We start from the raw sequence: 19,332 nt of genomic DNA, 5'->3' as shown, positions 1-19,332 counted from the left end.
AAAATGTCCTGGAATAAAGTGGAATTTCTGAAACTTGGTGGGAAAGTCCCATTGTAAAAAAGTCATTAGTTTCTTCTTAGACAGTAAAAGCTATAGGAGGTGCAAACTGCACAAACACAGGCAGTAGCATCTGAAATTACTGGTAACACAGGGGCTGTGCAGCCTTAAGATACACATGGATCTTTATGCTAGGTCACAGAGTCCAAGAAGGAAAAGGATAGAAGACATTAGAAACCAACGTGTCAAACCAGGGACCAAGAAGGATGATTTCAAGCACCTGTAACACATAAAATGAAAAACCACTGCAAGGAGTTTTAATTTCTGAGATGTTCCCCAAAGTATTCAACCAATCAGCAAGTTTCCAACTTCTAAAATGGTAGTTTTCTTAATACAAGATACTGCACCCAAAACAAGTCAACTTTTTGGACTTCAGTATGATGCATAAAAGATAAGAATCACTTAAGTGGAAACTGGCAATTATGTCCAGCTCATATTGAATATGGACATGCAGGGGAAAGCCACAAGCAGTAATAAAGCTACACAGAGTCTGTGCTTCACATAGCTAATTTCCAAAAGTGAGCAAAACTGTAAACTAAGTTGTCTGTGGGGAAAAAAAAATAGTGAAAACTCTTCTTTAAGAAAAATTTATTGTATGGCCAAAAAAGCCCCAATTCCACAATCAAGAAAGAGGAACTTTGGGTGAAAGCTCATCCTGGGTTCAGTGAGGAAAGTCTGTGAGCAACTAGAAACTTTTTTTTTTTTTTTTTTTTTAAATAGGCCAAAATATAACACATGGAAAAGGATAAAGCTAGACAGCAAGCAATATAAATTAGGCATTATAAAGCAGAGAAAACTTACAAGGAAAGCTCTGTGGCTAGCAAAACTACAGAAAATAGGAAAAGGATTTGGGATCTTTCATTCCTTTTAAGTAAAAATGGAACAAAAGAAACCTTACCAATAGCACAGATCCATACTAGATAAAAACAGTGAAATTGCTAGTGACACGGAACAGGGAAAATCAGTCAACAAATACCTCTATTCCATATCCAGAAAGAAACAGGATGTGGTAGTAGTTTTAAAATAGCAATTTACCTCCATTACCTTTGTATCAAAGTAGGAGATTAGACAATATCTACTAAGGATATATATTTTTAAGTCAGCAAACAACGAGGAGTCCTAAAAGAGTTAACTAACAAGCTTTCTAGCCCATTGATTCTGATTTTAATTAATCTTGGGATATTAGAGAAATACCATTAAGACATTCACGACAGTATTCCCAAAAGGCAAATGAAATGACTCAATGTCATAAATTTGACAGTAGTCTGAGGCAAAATAATGGAAAAGCCGCTGAGATGAAGAATTAATGAATGAAAAATACAACCTATAATCCAAACTATCAACTTGGTTTTATGAAATAGAGATTTTGTTTAAAAAAAAAAAAAAAAAARMCAAACCCTAATTTCATTCTTTGATGACATTATCATACATTTGGTTCGACAAAGTGGACTGCATAGGTGCAACATACGTAAATTTTTGTAAGGCATTGACCTAGCACCATAAGTCAAAAAAATTTACTGTACATAATCAACAGAGCACATATTAAAAGGATTAAGAAATGCCTAGCCTGCAAGTCTCAAAAGAGGATAATAAAAGGTTGCACTGAATGATGCTTTTCAAGTTTGTCTAGGTCAGATGCAACACAGCATTTTCAACCTGGATCTGAAAGTAAAAAATAACAGTGACAAAACCGGCAAAGTAGTGAGCAATCTGGACCATCAGCGAGCTGGGTCGATTCAAACAAAACGATCTTCAGTACAGTCAAATGTAAGGTTTAAGTATCTAGGAAATAAGAACTCAGRTCACACCTGTAGAAAGGGGAAAACACTATCATGGAGAGCTGAGACTACAGATGATCTAGGAGTCACAGCAGACAAGCAGCTAACATGAGCTCCCAGATAATGCTGTGAGAAAGGGGCAAATGCAATCCTCTGCGAACTTAAGGCAAAGGGCAGGGGGACTTTGTCCATGGCACTGGGGCTTGAACACTGGGTTCCAAAATCAACTTTCACAAGATACTGAAAAATGCAACAAGATGTAGAGAGACATAAAAATAATTCATGGACTGGAGGAAATCCCTTACAGTGAAAGATTTAAGGAGCTCTATCTATTTAGCTTGTAAAAAGGAGACTGAGAAGTGACACTACAATGTTTAAATACCTAGCCAGGGGATAAACACCCACTGTGCTCTAAGGCTCTCTGAATCAATGGGATGGATACATCCAGAACTAGTAGCTGGAAGCTAAAGCCAAACAAATTCAGAGGAGGAGAAATCAGGTCCAACATTTAAACAGCGAGAACACTAAGCCCTTGAAACAGGCTACTAATGGAAGGGATAGATTCTCTGTATCCCAGTGCCTCCAAATCAAGCCAATGCATTTCACTAATACGTACCTCGAATACACATTAGTTACTGGGGCTCAATACAGGAGAAGTGAGTTGAAATGTCACCTGTGAAATGCAGGAAGTCAAATCAGACAGCTTCTTCTAGCCTAAACTATAAATCTACGAAACACTTCAACCATTTGCAGCCAAGCCTGGTGACTAAGCGCACAGAAACAGTTCTCTGCCACAGGCTACACGTGTGCAGAGTGCAAAGAGCAGAGTTCCTAGATTCCCTTGTCAGATCTACTAGGCTGCCCCAAGGCAGGGGTGCGCTATTCTTGCATTCACACAGCCGCTCAGGACTCACAGCAACAAGATGCTCATGCAGTGTTCTGGTGCATGGGGAAGGAACACACATCACAGTGGCAGAGTGCTCAAAGCAGCACCTCCACAAAGCCTTTTACACCAATTTATTTCTATACAAGGTGGTAAAAAAAAAAAAAAAAAAGCCCCTATTGGTTGCTCATACAGAAGTTTGAGATTCTGTACGCTTTGGGTGGATGATTGTTTTTAAATCCCAACAACACGTGCTTTTTCCCTTGTCTTYTCATTCTCTTCTGAGTCAGCCTCCATGATCCAAATAAACTAACAAGTGACACAAGACCAGTAGTCATGTGGACCAAAAAAAAAGGAAGGAGAATTGAAGACGAAGAGAGAGGGAAAAACAAACAAAGATTGAAAATAAAAATTCGCCAGGATTATGCGTTTTATAAACACAGAGATAGAAACAGTTACAGCAAGGACAGAGCGGGCTGGGCTGGGGAATAGATATTTATATATATATATATATATAAATTCAAGGAGCCTTCAGTTTATTCTTGTTGGCTCCCCCTTCTCATTAGATTGGTCTCTCTGTGGGGACTTCATCCCCTTCTCTCCACTGTCCACCTTTTGGGGATTCTCTCCCATGATCAGGGTCCAGAAGAGGCCACCACTGCCATGAGTCCAGCCCGTCTTGGCAAGAGGGAACCTGGGAGAGCATTCTGATGGGAGGTGAGCAGGAGAAGCTAGCCTTTCCCTGTCTCCTGCTGACTCCTTGAAAAGATTGGTCTATTCCTCCTCCTCCTTCCCTTTGGGAAACTGGGGGCAGGACAGGTGTGCCACAGTAAGAACTGCTGTTCTGCCTTTCAGGGAAGGGAGTAGAGAGAAGGGTGATGATTATTTTGGCAGTCTTTTACCCTCTCTCCAGTTGCTTTTTGGTTTGTTGTTGATGCTTGCAGGCTCTTTTGAGGAGGTGGGGGGAAGAAAAGAGGGAGAGGAAGAGGAGTACAGGCTGCTAGTACATCATCCACACTGGGCAGGAAGAGCAATGAGCAGGAACCCACACTCCCTACAGAGCCTTGGCCATCATGCTGCTCAGACAGCTGGGAGAGAGGAAGCAGCCAATTCAGAGAGACTCCTCTCTACTGCTCTCCATGAGGGGAGGAGAAAGAGTGCAATACTCCACACCCCTCAGACAGTTTAGGCACCTGTCAGATCCAAAGACACACCTTACGTCTCCCGCCCCCGTCTCACCTTCCACTGGGGAGAAGGAGGTTTCTCCCATCCAGTCCTCAGGGCAGGACAAGTGACCTCTCCTACCTTTCACAAGCAGGAGGGACAGGAATGGATATTTCTCTCTTAGACACTCAAGGAAATCCTCAAAAAACCCCATCCAGCTGTGAACTCTGCCACATTCTTCTATGGCCTGCAAAAAACATGTGTCCAAGCCCCTGTACATACAAGGACCCTCTCTCCATCCCATCCACCATGCATGCCTCAACAGGCACCCCCCCCCCTTCATACACATCCTACAGTGAGAGAAGGCAAAACAGGGGCCTTTCATTTGGGTTTGAAAGGAGGGGCTCTTGCATGAGGAAGTGATCCCAGCACAGGAAAGGGGCTCTTGCACAAGGAAGCATCCTCCTACCAGGCAGTCTGTTGCACAGAAGGAGCACCCCCTTGAGATAGGCTGTTCTTCAAGGGGCTGCCATGAACAGGGTTACACGGCCAGAAGAGGCTGTTGCAGTAGGAGAGGCCAGAGACTGTTGCACAAGGAGGGCTGCTGCACAAGCAGTGCCCCTGGGCACAGGCTATGCACAAGAGGCTTTCTGCTCCCTGGGTTGAGGTCTCTCTAGGAGCTGGAGAGGTGCTCCACTTGGATGGCGCTGGTGCTGACAGTGAGGCAGATGTCCTTGTGATGCTCTGAAGTCTTGTAAGGAGTCAGGTCAAAGGAACACTGAGGGGGAGCGTTGGGTTGGTTAGTGTCTCCAGAAGGACCCCCTGCTGCCCCACCCCCCTGGGGCTGGAAGTGCTGCTGCTGCTGCGAGGCTTGGGCTTGGGCCTGAACCACTTGCTGCTGCGGGTCGGGGATGTTGTGTTTCCGCATGTGCTTCATCAGGTATGTCTCCTGCAATGGGAAGAACAGCATGAGAGGAGTGGATGACTTTTACAAAGCCTACAGGGAGGCATGTGACAGCTCATGGGGCTGCTCCCATTGGACCTAGAGGATCTACTCCTTCCACCTGTGCTCTCCCACCCCACATAGTGCAAACACTCACCGAGGTGTAGGCCCGGCTGCAGATGGAGCAGGTATAGACCTTGGCATGTTTCACCGTGTGCGTAGCCAGGTGTACCTCCAACGAGGCAGCATCTGTGTACGCGCGGTGGCAGTTGTGGCACTTGAAAGGTTTGTCTTTGTTGTGCTGCCGTCTGTGGGACTGGGGTGACGGCAGCAGGGCAGGGGAAAGAGAAAGAAAAAGCAGCAAAGGAAGTGAACATTAATACTATAGGTAGGCTTTACTTCTCTCTCTCACAGCCCCTTCCAGAAGGCTCCAAGTTCCCTAGACGCCAGTATGCTGAATGATAAGACACCTGGCTCCTGGTGTAGGACACAGAGCTCTTGTCTCCAGCCCAAATCTTCTCCACAGATGCCATTTTTTCCTTGGGCATACTAGATGTTTGAAGAAGGGAGTATCCTGACTGTCCACAACCTCCCTCTTCACAGTCTTCACCCAACTCTCATTCTTTTCCTTCTTTTTCTCCTCTTCTACCTCACTCCACATTTACTCCTCATATCTGTCACTGCCCTTAAGGACAGAATCTGTTTTAAGTGTTTATGGGCATTTACAGCTCTGCCATTTGGCATCTCCTGCAGTTGCCTTCCTTCAGGATACTGTAACAGAGCACAACACCTGTTTCTCTAAATCCTTATTCTCACACCCCCTCATTTCATTGTAAAACAAAATACTATCAAATAGGAATAAAACCCCTCATGTTTTGCTCCACATTTCACATTTAGCAAAAGTCTTGTCCCAGCTGAGTCAGAGAACTCCACAGAACAGATTAGAGGGAGAGGAATCCAGCTTTACCAAAGTCTTGGCACTTTCAAGTCAAGCTTACGATTCTGCAGAACAGAACTCATTTTGTGACTTCTCGGGATCACCACCACCACAAGAGCCATGAATCATTCCCCCCAGTGCATCAACAGCTTTTCAGCACTTTTTTGCTTTCCTTTCAGTTGCCCCAATTCCTCCATCTCTTACATAATAGGGCAGAAGTTTCTCCTCCCGCCCCTGCTGGTGAAAAGGGGAAGCCCAGCTCCTTACCTGCAGGTTAGAAAGCTGGGTGAAAGCCTTTTCACACCCAGGGTGAGCGCATTTGTAGGGCCGGTCCCCAGTGTGGATACTGTCGAGGAGGAAGAGCACAAATGGGAGGGAGTGAGCAGCCAGACAGGGAAGACTGCCAGGCTTGATGCTGTGATAAAAATTTCAGAGCCACTCAGGAAAGCAGGGTAAGGGAAGATGTTGAATCCAGATGCTGTTCTAGCTGAACAAAGAGAGCTCTGCCTAGCCCCTGTGTCCAGCTAGATGTTAAAGATATGCAGTCAAGCAGAGTTCAGAGAATGGCAAGGAATGAGAAGCAAGAACTCATGAATGTGTGGCCAGCTTGGCACGTGAGCCACCTGAAAGTATGCTGGGAAGGGGTCTGGAGGCCCAGGCTCCTTGCTCCCAGTTCAGGTGTCCCATATGACCAAGGAAAATCTCTGCTCTAATTTCCCAAAAGGCCTTGAAAACAACTCTGTTCCTTCTCAGAATACACACTCAAATCACTTTCCTTCTCACATTATCAGGCTGAAATCTGCTACAGCATGTGTCTGTCCCTCCTGTCCCCCTGCAATACCAGGGGCTTCCACACACTCAGTCACAGAGCTCAACCCTCATGGTGCTGGGCTGGGTTCCCCTATGGCCAATGCCTCTCTCTCTATCGCTCTCTCTCTGTGCCCGCCACGGTGCAAGACCAAGGATCCCCAGGGCTAGCATGTGCCCACCTCTGCCCTGACGTGGTCAGTGTCTCCTGCGCAGCCTCCACTCCGTCCACTCTGGTGGGCCACCTCCTTCTGGGGGTGCAGCTGGCCGCATTCCCCGCCCGCCCCCCGCATGCTTGGCGCGCGTTCTCCACAGGTGCATGCCGGCAGCGCGGGGGGGCCAGGGCCAGGCCCCCAGCCTCCTCTGGCCCTTACCGTGTGTGCTGCTGCAGGTGGGAGAGCTGGCGGAAGGCCTTCTGGCAGTAGCGGCAGGTGTAGGGCTTGGCCCCCGAGTGGATGCGGAGGTGCTGGGCCAGGTAGGATGTGTTGGCGAAGCTCTTGGAGCAGTGAGGACACTTGTGTGGCTTGACAATCGCCGTGTGGAGCTTGGAGTGGATCCTGCCGAAGAGGAGGAGGAGCAGCAGCAGTTGGACACGACCACCATCTGGCTAGTGCTGATGGAATCAGGGCACAAAGGGGGTGGGACAGCACCAGGCTATCTGGCTACATGGAAGAACTTCAAACTGGGAACGAGCRTGTTTCGTGTCAAACCGTGCTCCCCTTGGATTCAAGAAACCATGGTCTGTCTGCACCGGGGGAGGATCCAGAGAGAGGAACAATAGAGTTTGGACTGAGGGGCATTGGCAAATCTGTGTGTGGGAAGCCTATGGCTGGAACCGCAGGGGGCTGCAAGTCTGGACTGAGGTGTCTGGCAGAACTACAGTGGGGTGAAAGGGAGCAGTCTTTCTATATCCACTCTACCCTGACATAAGAAGTCCTACCTTCTGTCAGAAATACCACTCCACTACAGACATCCATTAGAGTAAAACAGCACTAACCTCTGTACACACCCAGCCCCTCACAGCAAGCAAAAAGTCATGTGTAAGATACCACTACTGCCAATTTGTTGTGTATGAGAAGTGACCAGCCTGTGAAAAACAGCAAGGTCTCCCCAGGTAGTTGCCCACTGAGGGTGCTCACAGCATGCTGGGATGACAGCAACATGCAGTGTGGATGGCCCTCAGCCTCCTCTGGCCCTTACCGTGTGTGCTGCTGCAGGTGGGAGAGCTGGCGGAAGGCCTTCTGGCAGTAGCTGCACGTGTAGGGCTTGGCCCCTGAGTGGATTCGAATGTGCTGGGCCAGGTAGGAGCTGTTGGCGAAGCTCTTGGAGCAGTGAGGACACTTGTGTGGCTTTGTCTCCGTATGGGACTTGGAGTGGATCTGCATCTCCGACTTGGAGTAGAAGGTCAGCGAACACATCCGGCACCTGGGACCGGGGTGAGGGGAAGAGACAGTGTCACACGGGGGCAAGCCCCAATATGTATCAATTCTAAGTGGATGGGGTCTTCCATATTGGGTGAAGAAGGGATAGTTTCTTGCTATGTGGTTCTGGGGAGGTTTCACCTTGGATACTGTGCTTARCTGCGAGTCCTCCAGTCCCAGAGGGGCAAACTTAAGCTAGGAACTGGCAGAGGAGTCCAAATTACACCTTGCAGCAAGAAAAGTACAGGTCTTAGAGTTAAAGAGGTTAATTTATTAGGCTTAGAAGGGGAAGACGATGCAGCACTTCAGAAATTTTCCAATAGGAAAATGAAGAGGGCTAGAATAATAATTCCCAGACAAAAAAAAAAAAAAAAAAAAAAAAAAAAAAAAAAAAAAAAAAAAAAAAAAAAAAAAAAAAAAAAAAAAAAAAAAAAAAAAAAAAAAAAGGATTTATTTCAGTCAAAAAAGCTGGAAAGCCTAGAAATCCCAAGTTAAGGTTCAACTTCATGATAAAAGTTAATTCCATGTACTGCAACATCTGCAAAAGCAGTTATGACCAAAACCACTTAATTCTGCTCCTGTTTTTGGAGAAGACACTTGAGTAGTTGGAAGGCAATATCAAAAAACAAGAACAGTGCTGTTCTCCTAGTGAGTGGAAATCAAATGTGGTATTTCATTGGTCTCATGAACTTTCATCACTGATGTGATGCCTAACACCTTGTCTAGGAGTTCGGACTCCTTTGTTTCCACAATGAGGAGAAACATATTTGGTCACACACAGACTCTCTGAACAGAAAGAAGCAGTTGGTATTTATCTGCTATGGATACTGCTTTTAAAAACTGTTCCCCCCTCACAACAKAAGGCTGTTAAAAGAAGCTTGAATTGTTACACAGTTTAAGACAGTAAAAGATTTTGTGGTTGATAACGTGATAGAGAGATAGAAGCTGCATCCAAGGGACCTGACTTCTCTTTTTTCTTTTCTGCCCCTCTCTCTTTAATTGTGTGCCAATTGAGGGGCAAAGCTTTCTCCGAATTTACTTTTCACTTGCAGACTTGTTGATTAAAAAAGACAAAATGGAACCTGCACTTGAAACTTCCAGGTCACATCAGAGAGAAAAAGAARTATCACCCAGAAGAGGTCTGGCAAACATGACTTCAACCTTCATAGCAGGTTGATTATGTTTTTGTCTGGGAATTTCCTCATGTTTTACAAGTGTAAAGTGACAAGAGTCTGTGCAGGTGCTACAAGCCACAGAGTTGATCCTGCTCTTCCCCACGTTCATTTATTTGTTCTCCTCCCAGGATAATGCTTCACTACATCTATTATTGTGACTATTTGTTTTGGAGTCAGAAGCCTTTATGAAATGTTTAGTCTGATCAATGTATGTAATGTAGGCAATATTTACCCAGCACCTACCTTAACTTCCACATGCCCTTCCAAGCTACAGCTTGAATTCAAGCCACTTAACAGGAAGTCATGCCTCCCTAGTGAACACACTACTGTACACCTGCCATAACATTTTTTTTTTCTTCCCAATCACTGTTGCTTTACATCCATTATCATCCCTTAACAGTTGTTGCCACATTTCCTATCTTCATCTTTCTCTTATTCCACRTTAACTACAAACCCTAATACAATGCACAAATCAAAATGCATTTATGTATTACACCCATTGGCTAGATGCATCACTATTTCAAGAACATATCCTTATATATCCTCTCTCACACAAACACAAATCAATCCTTCCTGGAATCAAACAGAAATAATTTGGCCTGTTTATGCCTAGGTCCGTTAAAAATATGAGGAGTTGAAATGAACATCAGTCATCTTTTCTTTTCTTTTTTTTCCTAAAAAAGTAGTTTTTAGTTTATAAACCSAAGTATCTCCAAACATTTGTTCAATTTGCACCAAACTTTCAGAAACTGCTGAAGACTTGAGAGTATATGCACACTGGAGTTATCAAGTCATACTTACAAGATGAGCACTGTATCCTTGAAAGCAGTGAAGCTATAAAGAACTTCCAGTTGAACACTAAATTCAGAAAATCTGAGTAACCAACTCCAGTTCCCATAATTGCAAGYAATTACATCATAATTCCATGCATGAATTTATCTAGCTCCATCAGAGGACATTTATTTCCAGTATTCTCGATTGARGTCTGATCCAGAATCTCACTCCCTGATGAAAGTTGTTCAATTGAAAAATAAGCTCCCAATGCGATGTGCTAATATGGCTAACAGAAACACAAAGAGGAAGAGCAGGTATCACCTTTGTAAACAGGAACGGTATGATTGTTTTTGCAATAGTACGTCTAATTCTGTGGTCTATGTAATCAACAATTATTGAAAAACTTAGGCTAGATCCAATTATTGAAAAACTTAAGCAAGATCAGACAACTTAAAGAATGATGTCATGCATGGAAAAATCTGCCTCCTAGTAGAAATTCATTGAGTCCAGTCTATGTAGGTTTGGAGGAAAAGTTTAAAGATAACTTGGCCAATACCATAAAAATCATAAGAAAGCAGTATCACCCATTAATTCTACAATGCCATAAAGCCATCTATTTTATTGTCTGCTACTTCTGTGCACYTTTCCCTTTACCTACACTTCTGTTGGGTGTCTACCTTCAGCTCAGAAATTCTCTAAAACAAATTTTAATTTACAAAGACTGAATATGCTTTCAAAATTTCCAAATAAATTTATAAAGAAGGTATTTCATAACCTCTCCAGCACTTGCATTAGAATGAAAGATAAACCTGACCATAAGTGGGGGGAAAAGCCCAACAAAGTCCGCCTGAATTTATCAGTGGTAGACATTGTACTGTATTKTTTTTCAAAATCAACATTAAAAAAAAGTTTTGCAACAACTCATTTTCCAATAATCTAATTATCACCAGCCCTGAAAGGGCAAGAATATTATGTAGCATAAAGAAATTTATGACCTTTACGAATTAAAAAAAAAAAAAAAAAAGCCCTAGAATACAGCAGAAAGCTGTACTCCAGACAGTTTCATATTATGTGGTATCAGGTGTTTTCAAAGGAACAAATGATCTCTTTAATTAAGGGCTTCACATTTTGCATCAAACATTATCAAATATTAAAAAGGAGGATGCAATCAGCCCTCTAGTGGGCAAGTACGGATCCAGAATAATGTTAGGTCCGTACGGACAGCGAGATTACCATATCTGACACTTTAGTGGTGTTTATCAGTATTAGATTTCTCTAGAAATTCTCCTTTTTGGAGAAAGGAAAAACCACAAGTGCTGCTTGCTAAGCAAGAACATAATGATGTGTGAAATAGTCTTTTTTCTTTTTCTTTTTTTTTCCTGCTTAATGGCCATTTTTGATCTTTTTTCCTCAAGTTTCAAAGCATTTCACACTATGCCTTTAAAACAGTTACTTCCACTGTATTCTTTCTGAGAGCAAGGAGCAGACATGACTGCACTATTCCCAACACTGTTGATATAACTTCCTATCGACTGCTTGCCATACCATTCTGTACATATTCAGTGTTCTTGTTATGGCACTGGAAATTTAGACAGCCTAAGAGAACGTACTCTTAAAAACGCAAAGGTATATTTCTCCATATAAATAGCTAATTTAGTACCCAGCAATATGCCAAAGATCAAAAGTAATGCCTTCCAATATTTATCATTCTTTCTTTTTATAGAGAATCTATAGAAGTTAAACATTGAGATAATGTTCATGCTGCACAGAAACACCCTCAAAATCATGAAATGCCATTAAAAGCTGGATGTACAATTCTAATTCTGCTCCCAGATGAAATTTATCATGATGAGTCATAAGTGAAATTACACTTATAGCAACTAGACTACAATTCTGTGGCATGCAGTGCTGGATTTGCTCCACTATTCATGGAATGCTCTGCTTCATYCATTGGATGCTGTTATGAGACAAAATAACTGCTGAAAGAGCAATTCATAGCAAAATTTGCCTAACTGTCCAGTGCTTAATTAATTGATATCATAGTTGTAAACTCTGTAAGCTTTTACATCACTTTGAGAATTCAAACTCCTAATATCTGAGTTTGGTCTTAGTTGTTAATTAAGCCCTTGCTCCTTCTGTTGTACTACAAACACATTAATGGAATGAAATGTCTGAAGTCAGACTAGGTAATAAGTTTAGGCTGTCAAAGTCAGCAGTTCAATTAGCAAGGTGAATTTACTCCTTTTGTAATGCACAATTAATGAAATAACTAATGCAAACATGGCATAGTTCATGATGAATGCCAATTTAACCCCCTCTCCCCAATCTTTTAAAGCTGAAGTTAAACAGTTCCTTGCTAATATTTGTAAGACGTAAGGGAAAGGAGATAGTGTAACTATTTAATATAGAGAGTTAAAAAACTCAAATAAGACCTAAATAAAGCCAGAGAATATAAAATTGCCAAATGAAAGCATTTGATTACTGTAGCTCTGGCTTACCCATTTCCACACCCAGCATCATTTTGTCCCATTTTGTCCCAAGGAGGCAATGGGCAAAAATTGAAGCACAGGAAGTTCTGCCTGAACGCAAGGGGGAGTTTCTTCACTGTGAGAGTGACAGAGCACTGGCACAGGTTGCCCAGAGAGGTTGTGAAGTCTCCTTCTTGGGAGATCTTCAAGGCCTGCCTGGATGCAACCCTGTCTAACATGCTCTAGGTAACCCTGCCGAGCAGGGAGGCTGGACTAGATGATCTCCAGAGGTCCCTTCCAACCTTACTGATTCTATGATCATCCACGCCTATTCAAAAGTTAACATTATGCTTGCATTTACTAGTTGACACTATTGACATGCATACTATGAAAACTGCATCAGCTATACTCCAAGACTTTAGTTGACTTATTTCCAGTCCTTCAGTCACTTGGTAGCTTCATAAGCTGTGGTCATGAGGCCACAGAAAATAACATGCACCACTCTCCTGGCAAGGCAGTGAGTTTTTTAAATGCTCTCACTACGTATCACTTATCCAGTTCTTAGATTTCTGAGGACATTCCAGATTTTGTCCATTTTTCCAAGCCATCTTTTCAAAATATCAAGCCCAGACCTTTATGTGGTATTTCAGCATGCTTCACCAGTTATATCTCTTATTTTAATCACTCCAGCAATTACATTTACCTCCTCCTTCCTCAGCCTCGCACTGGGAGCTTACAAAATATCATTTTATTCCTAAAARTCTTCTTCATAGTCATTGCTTTCTAGGATACTGTTTCCCTGCCTATATTCCTTATTTTTAGATCAGACATATTCAGTGGTAGCCAATAGTACATTTCTATCCAGGCCCAGATGATTTTGTTTGCTTTACAATATGTTAAAGCATCTAAGCCTCAGTCGCTGACTCTGTTGGGGAAGTCATACAGTATTACCCAGTAAACTGAGCCTTCTCTTTGGTTATAATAAAAATATATTTTTCTTGAATAATCCCAGTTTAACAAYCACATACAGCTTCCCTATCATTTTTAGCTATCCATCAGTATTGGTTCCATCTGTAAACTGTGAGTCATGATTTTAYGCTGACCTCAAGATCAGTGAATATCGGACCTAGGACCTTGTCTACCAATTTCAGACATCAGCCACCATTAAAGAGCGGCAAAACAATAAAATACAATAAGACATTTCCCAATACAGTGATAAGATGCAAAAGCTWAGATTAAAAGAATATAAAACCCCATGAGAAAGCACTAACAAATTTGGAAATGCCAGAATTAAGGTCATCTATGTCACCATAATTTGGCTCCACAATGCAAACACATTCTGATACACCCTCATTTACTGTTTCAATTGAACTGCATCCTTATTTTGTTACAGAGATAAATACCTAACAAGCAAGCGTTTAGCTTTTTGTTTCATCATCGTTCTGTGCACGGCCTCAAGCCTTGTCGACCACATGCAAATCCAATTTCATAAAGCAGAATCACTCATCTGTGGTACCCATCACTGAAGTATCAGTGCTCCATAAGCACTCATTTATCCCCACAATATTCTTGTTTCATCACTGCCTCCCCCTTAGCAAAAATAAAAATCAGACAGAGAAGTGAAACAGTAACTAATTAAGACACATCCACTAATTCTGATTGGCCAACCTCATATTTAGGACTTCCCCAAGCCCTCTCCAAAGGAAAATGTATACTATATATGTGTGTGTATGTGTATATGTATATATATATATACACACACACACACACACATATATAAAAATACACTCATATATTCCTGTTCTGCAGCTGAGAGTCAATGACCCTGCAAAGCTAATCTGGGTCTGATATGTAAGAGAGGAATATTCAGCAATACTCGAGATCAAGGTTTGGGAACACTTGAGCCACCAAACRTTAATTATTTTACAATAGTTATCTGTAGTCACTTCTAGCCTGCAAGAAATGCAAATCTACTAAAGGCTACAGCTTACTCATATTTGCACATGTTCCACAGTAGGCTTACTTGCGCAGGTCTGAACCACATGCAGCTATAGAATACCATAGCAAATTTATCGCAGAGGCAAAGAAAGCCTCCAGTTCTTCAAACTAGCAATAAACTGCCTTTGCCAAATTACCCTTCTTGTTTATGCAATATATATATATATATATATATATATATATATATATATATATTTAAAAAAAAAAACCCACTCCTTGCAGATTCCCCAAGTAAACATGCAGGAGTCTGACAGGCAAGAGAGTCTAGTCATTGTATACACAATACTTGTAATCACATAATAAAGGATGGTATCAAAATGCATTGACTCAATAAGGCCAAATTAACAGGATGGTCAAGTAAATAGTTCAGTGATAGAATAGCTTCAAAGTTCTCTCTCCTCMGTTGAAACACAGTAACTAGCCCCCTGCACAGACTCATTCCATTGACATGCAAGGTAAAATGTGCTAATGCTACAGCTCACAACTGTAGAGTGTTTACTGTTAAATCCTTTTGTTTTACACTATGAACTAAGAGTGCGCTCTCTCTCTCTCTCTCTCACTCACAGACAAACACACACACAGCGCTACCATATCTCATCAGAAGAGAGAGAACTTGCCACAGCACAAACTTTTGCCTTACTATGTCCTGAAGCATACGGTCAGTCTTAATTCTGACATTTTCTAACTTCAAGCACAGCACTTGYATACAAAGTTTAAGTGTACAAACTCTATGTGTACACACAGATCTGCATGTGCACCTGTCCACCTTAAAGTTTTGAAATAATCAGCCAATTTCAAATGAAYCTGATTAAGGGGTAAAGATCTTAACAACAGAGTCACTACAAGTCTCATAAAATATGCAGCTGGGAAAAGAAGAGAGAACCTATTAGAGCCCACTGCTGAGGGAAAGGCTAATAAGCTCACCCTTGATTAGACATCAGAGAATCCACACAGGAGAGAGCCGCTGGAAACCAGGCTTCATTAGTTCCGCTGCTCACGGAACTACTTGTTAAAAAAAGCAAACAGAAATTCCAACATGTGGCATCATACTGACACCCACATTGGTCATCAGCAATCTTTAGATCCACTGCACAAACCTCTGTCATTGCAGCTAAGAGGATAAATGATGGCAACAGTAACTTGACATCTTTTTCAGCATAGCATTAGAGGGGGACGAGACTCTTTGCCAGAGGATGTCACATACTTGTGCTCATTGCAGATATGGCAAAACTTAAGAAAATGGCTTTAATTCTTCCAGGCTTTGGAGGGAATGTGGTCAAACTTTCTGCCTGATACTTCCAAACTTAATCCCCCTTTGCCCCTACCCTTCCAATCTGCTGCAATCCTCTGTCTCAAACACCAGCTTCTTAGCCCCATCCCAGCCTCTTTATCCACATGTCYCATCCTCCCTATCCTCTACTTTAGTTGCTCTTCCCCATTTCCTTCTACCAATTCCTCAACATTTCTTTCTTCTACCCGTTTTTGTCTGTCCACCTCCTATGTTCTTGTCTGCACCTGTTCTGCTAATTATACACATCTCATTTTCCCACCTCAGCTTATCTGTCTCATTCCTCCTCCTCTCAGGTTTGGCTCCTCATAGCTTATTTCTGTGCCATCTTTCCCTTTGCAAATGCATTCCCCATTGCAACCTCTGCTGCATTCCCTAGTTTCTAGGCTTCTTACACAAACATTCCTAATCTTTATTCTCTTCTCCTTTCCCACTCTCATTGCATCTCTACTCAAATCTCCAGACTTCCAAGACACCATCAGCTCCAGTCCCTATTTATATCACATGGTTGTCCCCACTGCATTTTAACCAAGCAGTGTCTTCATCACCCTGCCTCTGTGGCCACTAGGAGGTGGTTACGGTCAACGCTGGGCATAGAGAATCCCTTCTGAAGCAGAATGAGCACTATGTATGCCTAAAGGCATCCTTGGCCCTTCAGCCCTGCYCTTGGGAAGATGCTTATTATCGCAGAGAGAGCACACATAGTCCAGTCTCATATAGAAACTGAGAGAGGGTATAGTGTATTTAGTTGTTCTGGGGAGATGGACAATCTGGTCAGTGCCTGGAGTGATGCTAGCCTCAAGTAACATCAGAGAGAATACAATCTTCACATATTTCAACTACTGAACTATAAAGCATCTCTGAGCATGCTTAACATCTTTCCAAAGCTAACAAATTAGCCAAATTTGGCGATATTTTCACAGATATATGTGGCTTACAAGAGCCAGACTCACCAGTTTTTGAATCTATTCTAAACCATGGGAAGTTCAACAAACAGCAATGCTAAATCCCACACAAGGCTGAAAAAAAAGGCTTCAAATGAGAAATGTCTGAGAACGTGCCTTTCTGTTCTTCCACTGCCTCCTCTTGCCTCCGTAATTCCCCAATTAAAGGGGGCCTCCACTCAGTTTCTTCCTTTACTAGAGCTCAACTCTAGTTATTGCCAAGCCATTTGGCTTATTTGCCTTGTTTCTCCCTAGATTTATTTCAGAAGCTTCCTACACCCCTTAGCTGCTCATGTTTCCCAAACTGAAACTCCCTTTTATTTCCATAGCCTAGTGAAAGTAAGGAAACTCAGAACTGGATATGGGAAACAGAGCTCATTGGTTACAGTATGATGGCAAGGCCCTTCTCAAYCCAACCATTTTTCTGTTTATGTCCTAGGTTCAAAAGGACAACTTGCAAAACCATCCCAGACAATGACTTTACAAGCTAAATAGTGGAACCAAGCAATACCTGTAAAAAGCTATCAATCCCTTGTAAAATATCAACTTATTGGAGAACTGTTTGTCAGAGAACTGATCTGGCCTTGTTCTGAACCTGAAACACCTCATCAGCCCTGTCAGCTGATCATATCACACCACAAACTTCAAGAAGTGCACAGATACAGGCAGAAGCCATAGCATGCAAAAATACTACTATCTCCAGGATCTATGCTACTTCTCTCTTCCCTAGCACTGTTTCCTAGCTCTGATGAGAAGCCATGTACTTCATACTGCCAGCATCTTTCTAGAAACACCTCTGATGTKTATTTCATTTTCCACAGAAAAAGTGAATTCTACAAAGATGTCAGGGAAGATTAATAAACACTTGACATTGAGTCCAGACAAGACTAAAATGACACTACGTATGAGTAAAATGAGGAAAAAAATATCTTCCTTATATGGAAAATGCTTCACAGAACTGGTTTAGATGCCATCCCCTGTAGGTGTAAGCATTCATCTAATGACGCAAAGCCAAGTATAAGGACTCTGCTAGACTAATCCTAAAGCTAGATGGTCAAGATTCGCAAGCAACACCATCATTAGCAAAAGCTTCACACCTTTTCTGACAAAGAAAAATCTAGTCACAAGCATTCTTATATCACTTATAGAGGAGGCTACAGGTTTACTTCTAGAGCTGATAGGACAGCAGGAGAGCTACACTGTTCTGGACCTGGAATCTCCTCGTTCAGCAGGCTGATATGCAATATGMAAATCCTCTTTGTGCTCCAGTCCCACCAGAGCTCTCTGCCTGCAGTGCTGCCCATTCAAGGCCTTCCTGTATTTCCAATAGTACACCAGGAGTCAGATATAAGCAAATACTTGCTCAGATACTTGGGACAAAGCTCAGAGTCAAAAGAGAAACATAAAACCAAACGGTAATTCAATTTGACAAAAGACATTAGAAATTCACTATTAAAAAACCTAAAAAACACACAATCAAGATGATCAACATAGTCCAACTCTTTCCAGGCAACTGACTAGATTGTCCTCAGCATATCACCACCAGAATCAGTGAAATTATACAAACACGTACCATAAGCAACTCCTTCCCCAGCCTGAGAAGGAACAAAAGAAACATCTCATTCTACAATCCTAATTTAGTTAAGATATGCCTGCATATTGTAGTAACAGGAATTACCAAAATTGTCTTTTTTTTTTTTTTTCTTTTTTTTCCAGAAAACAGAAAGGGGCTAGGAATCCTCAAAGTTTTAACTTGCGAGTCTATTCGCATGCATATTACGGAGAAATAATTTTACTGTATTTTACAAAGGTCACCTCTCCAACAGCTTCAAGAGGAGACAGCATTTTCCTTTGGTTTTCAACAATTATTTTTAGCTCTGAACTTCCACATGAAAAGCAYCAGCCAAAAGGAAGGCATCCACCAATGAAGGCAGAAGTACAGAAGTACTACTTGGTGATCTTCAGTAAATCTCAGTTTAGCTATCTTCCACCTTAACACTGCTCAGAGGAAGATCTGCTTGGGACAGGGGCTAAAGGAAGAGGCAGAGGCACCACATTCAGACTAAATGTGAACACAGGAAATTTTCCTGATCATATGTTCCTACATATAAATTCGTTTGCCTTTTTTTGTTAAGACTTTTTCATGAGCTGTTACATAGACTAYTGGTGTTCATGAAGTTTCTGCTGAGTCACTACACCTGGTCATGGGTATTTTTTTTCCAAATTTGCAAGTAAACAAGGAGCTATAATTAAGCCTTCGTTCAGCTTTAATTCTAGTGTTCACTGCCAATTGTGTCCCCTGTAAATAAATATTTAACAACCTAATTAGCAACCCAGACTGTAAGCAGCTTGACTAGTGCGGAATTGTGGCTAGGGCCCAAAATAAATGGTGGGATTACACATAGCAAGCTACCTAACACTCCCACCCCTCTTCACCATACGCTGATTATATTTTCAAAGTGGAAAAACTGGGACACTGGTAAGGGAACAAAAAGGCTGATCCAAAGTCTGGCTTTGTACCCATTTAACTGTRTTGATTTAAAAATGTAAACCTTTTTGAAATGTTATAGCTAAAAATAATACAAACCCTGCAATGGATGCACTGATTCTGTATAAATACCTCCATATTGTTCGGACTTAATCTGAGAAACATAATTAAATCTGGGGGAAAAAAAAGTCCAGGTTGGCAAAAGGG

At 42.1% G+C, this 19,332-nt stretch overlaps 1 protein-coding gene across 15 annotated transcripts in view; it reads right to left on the bottom strand.

Annotated features, from left to right (window-relative positions):
• Positions 1-2,837: 2,837 nt before the first annotated feature.
• The window catches only part of ZNF384 (zinc finger protein 384), a 23,283-nt gene continuing 6,788 nt past the window's right edge, over positions 2,838-19,332 (bottom strand). For 14 of the 15 annotated variants that reach the window (XM_085324556.1, XM_085324551.1, XM_085324557.1 and 11 more), the window contains 6 exons: positions 15,330-15,407; positions 7,770-7,994; positions 6,944-7,126; positions 6,030-6,108; positions 4,983-5,141; positions 2,838-4,831 (listed from right to left, as the gene is read on the bottom strand). In XM_085324556.1, coding sequence (XP_085180682.1) covers positions 4,556-4,831; positions 4,983-5,141; positions 6,030-6,108; positions 6,944-7,126; positions 7,770-7,994; positions 15,330-15,407 — 1,000 coding nt within the window. In that variant the 3' untranslated portion in view covers positions 2,838-4,555. The remainder of the gene's footprint in view (positions 4,832-4,982; positions 5,142-6,029; positions 6,109-6,943; positions 7,127-7,769; positions 7,995-15,329; positions 15,408-19,332) is intronic. The other variant, XM_085324555.1, reaches the window with a different exon arrangement.

This window comes from Rhea americana, unplaced genomic scaffold, assembly GCF_003343005.1.
Source record: "Rhea americana isolate MKP2758 unplaced genomic scaffold, rheAme1 scaffold_92, whole genome shotgun sequence".
NCBI classification, from domain to species: Eukaryota; Metazoa; Chordata; class Aves; order Rheiformes; family Rheidae; genus Rhea; species Rhea americana.
The sequence above is the reverse complement of the archived record's forward strand: the minus strand, read 5'-3'. Positions and strand labels throughout refer to the sequence as shown.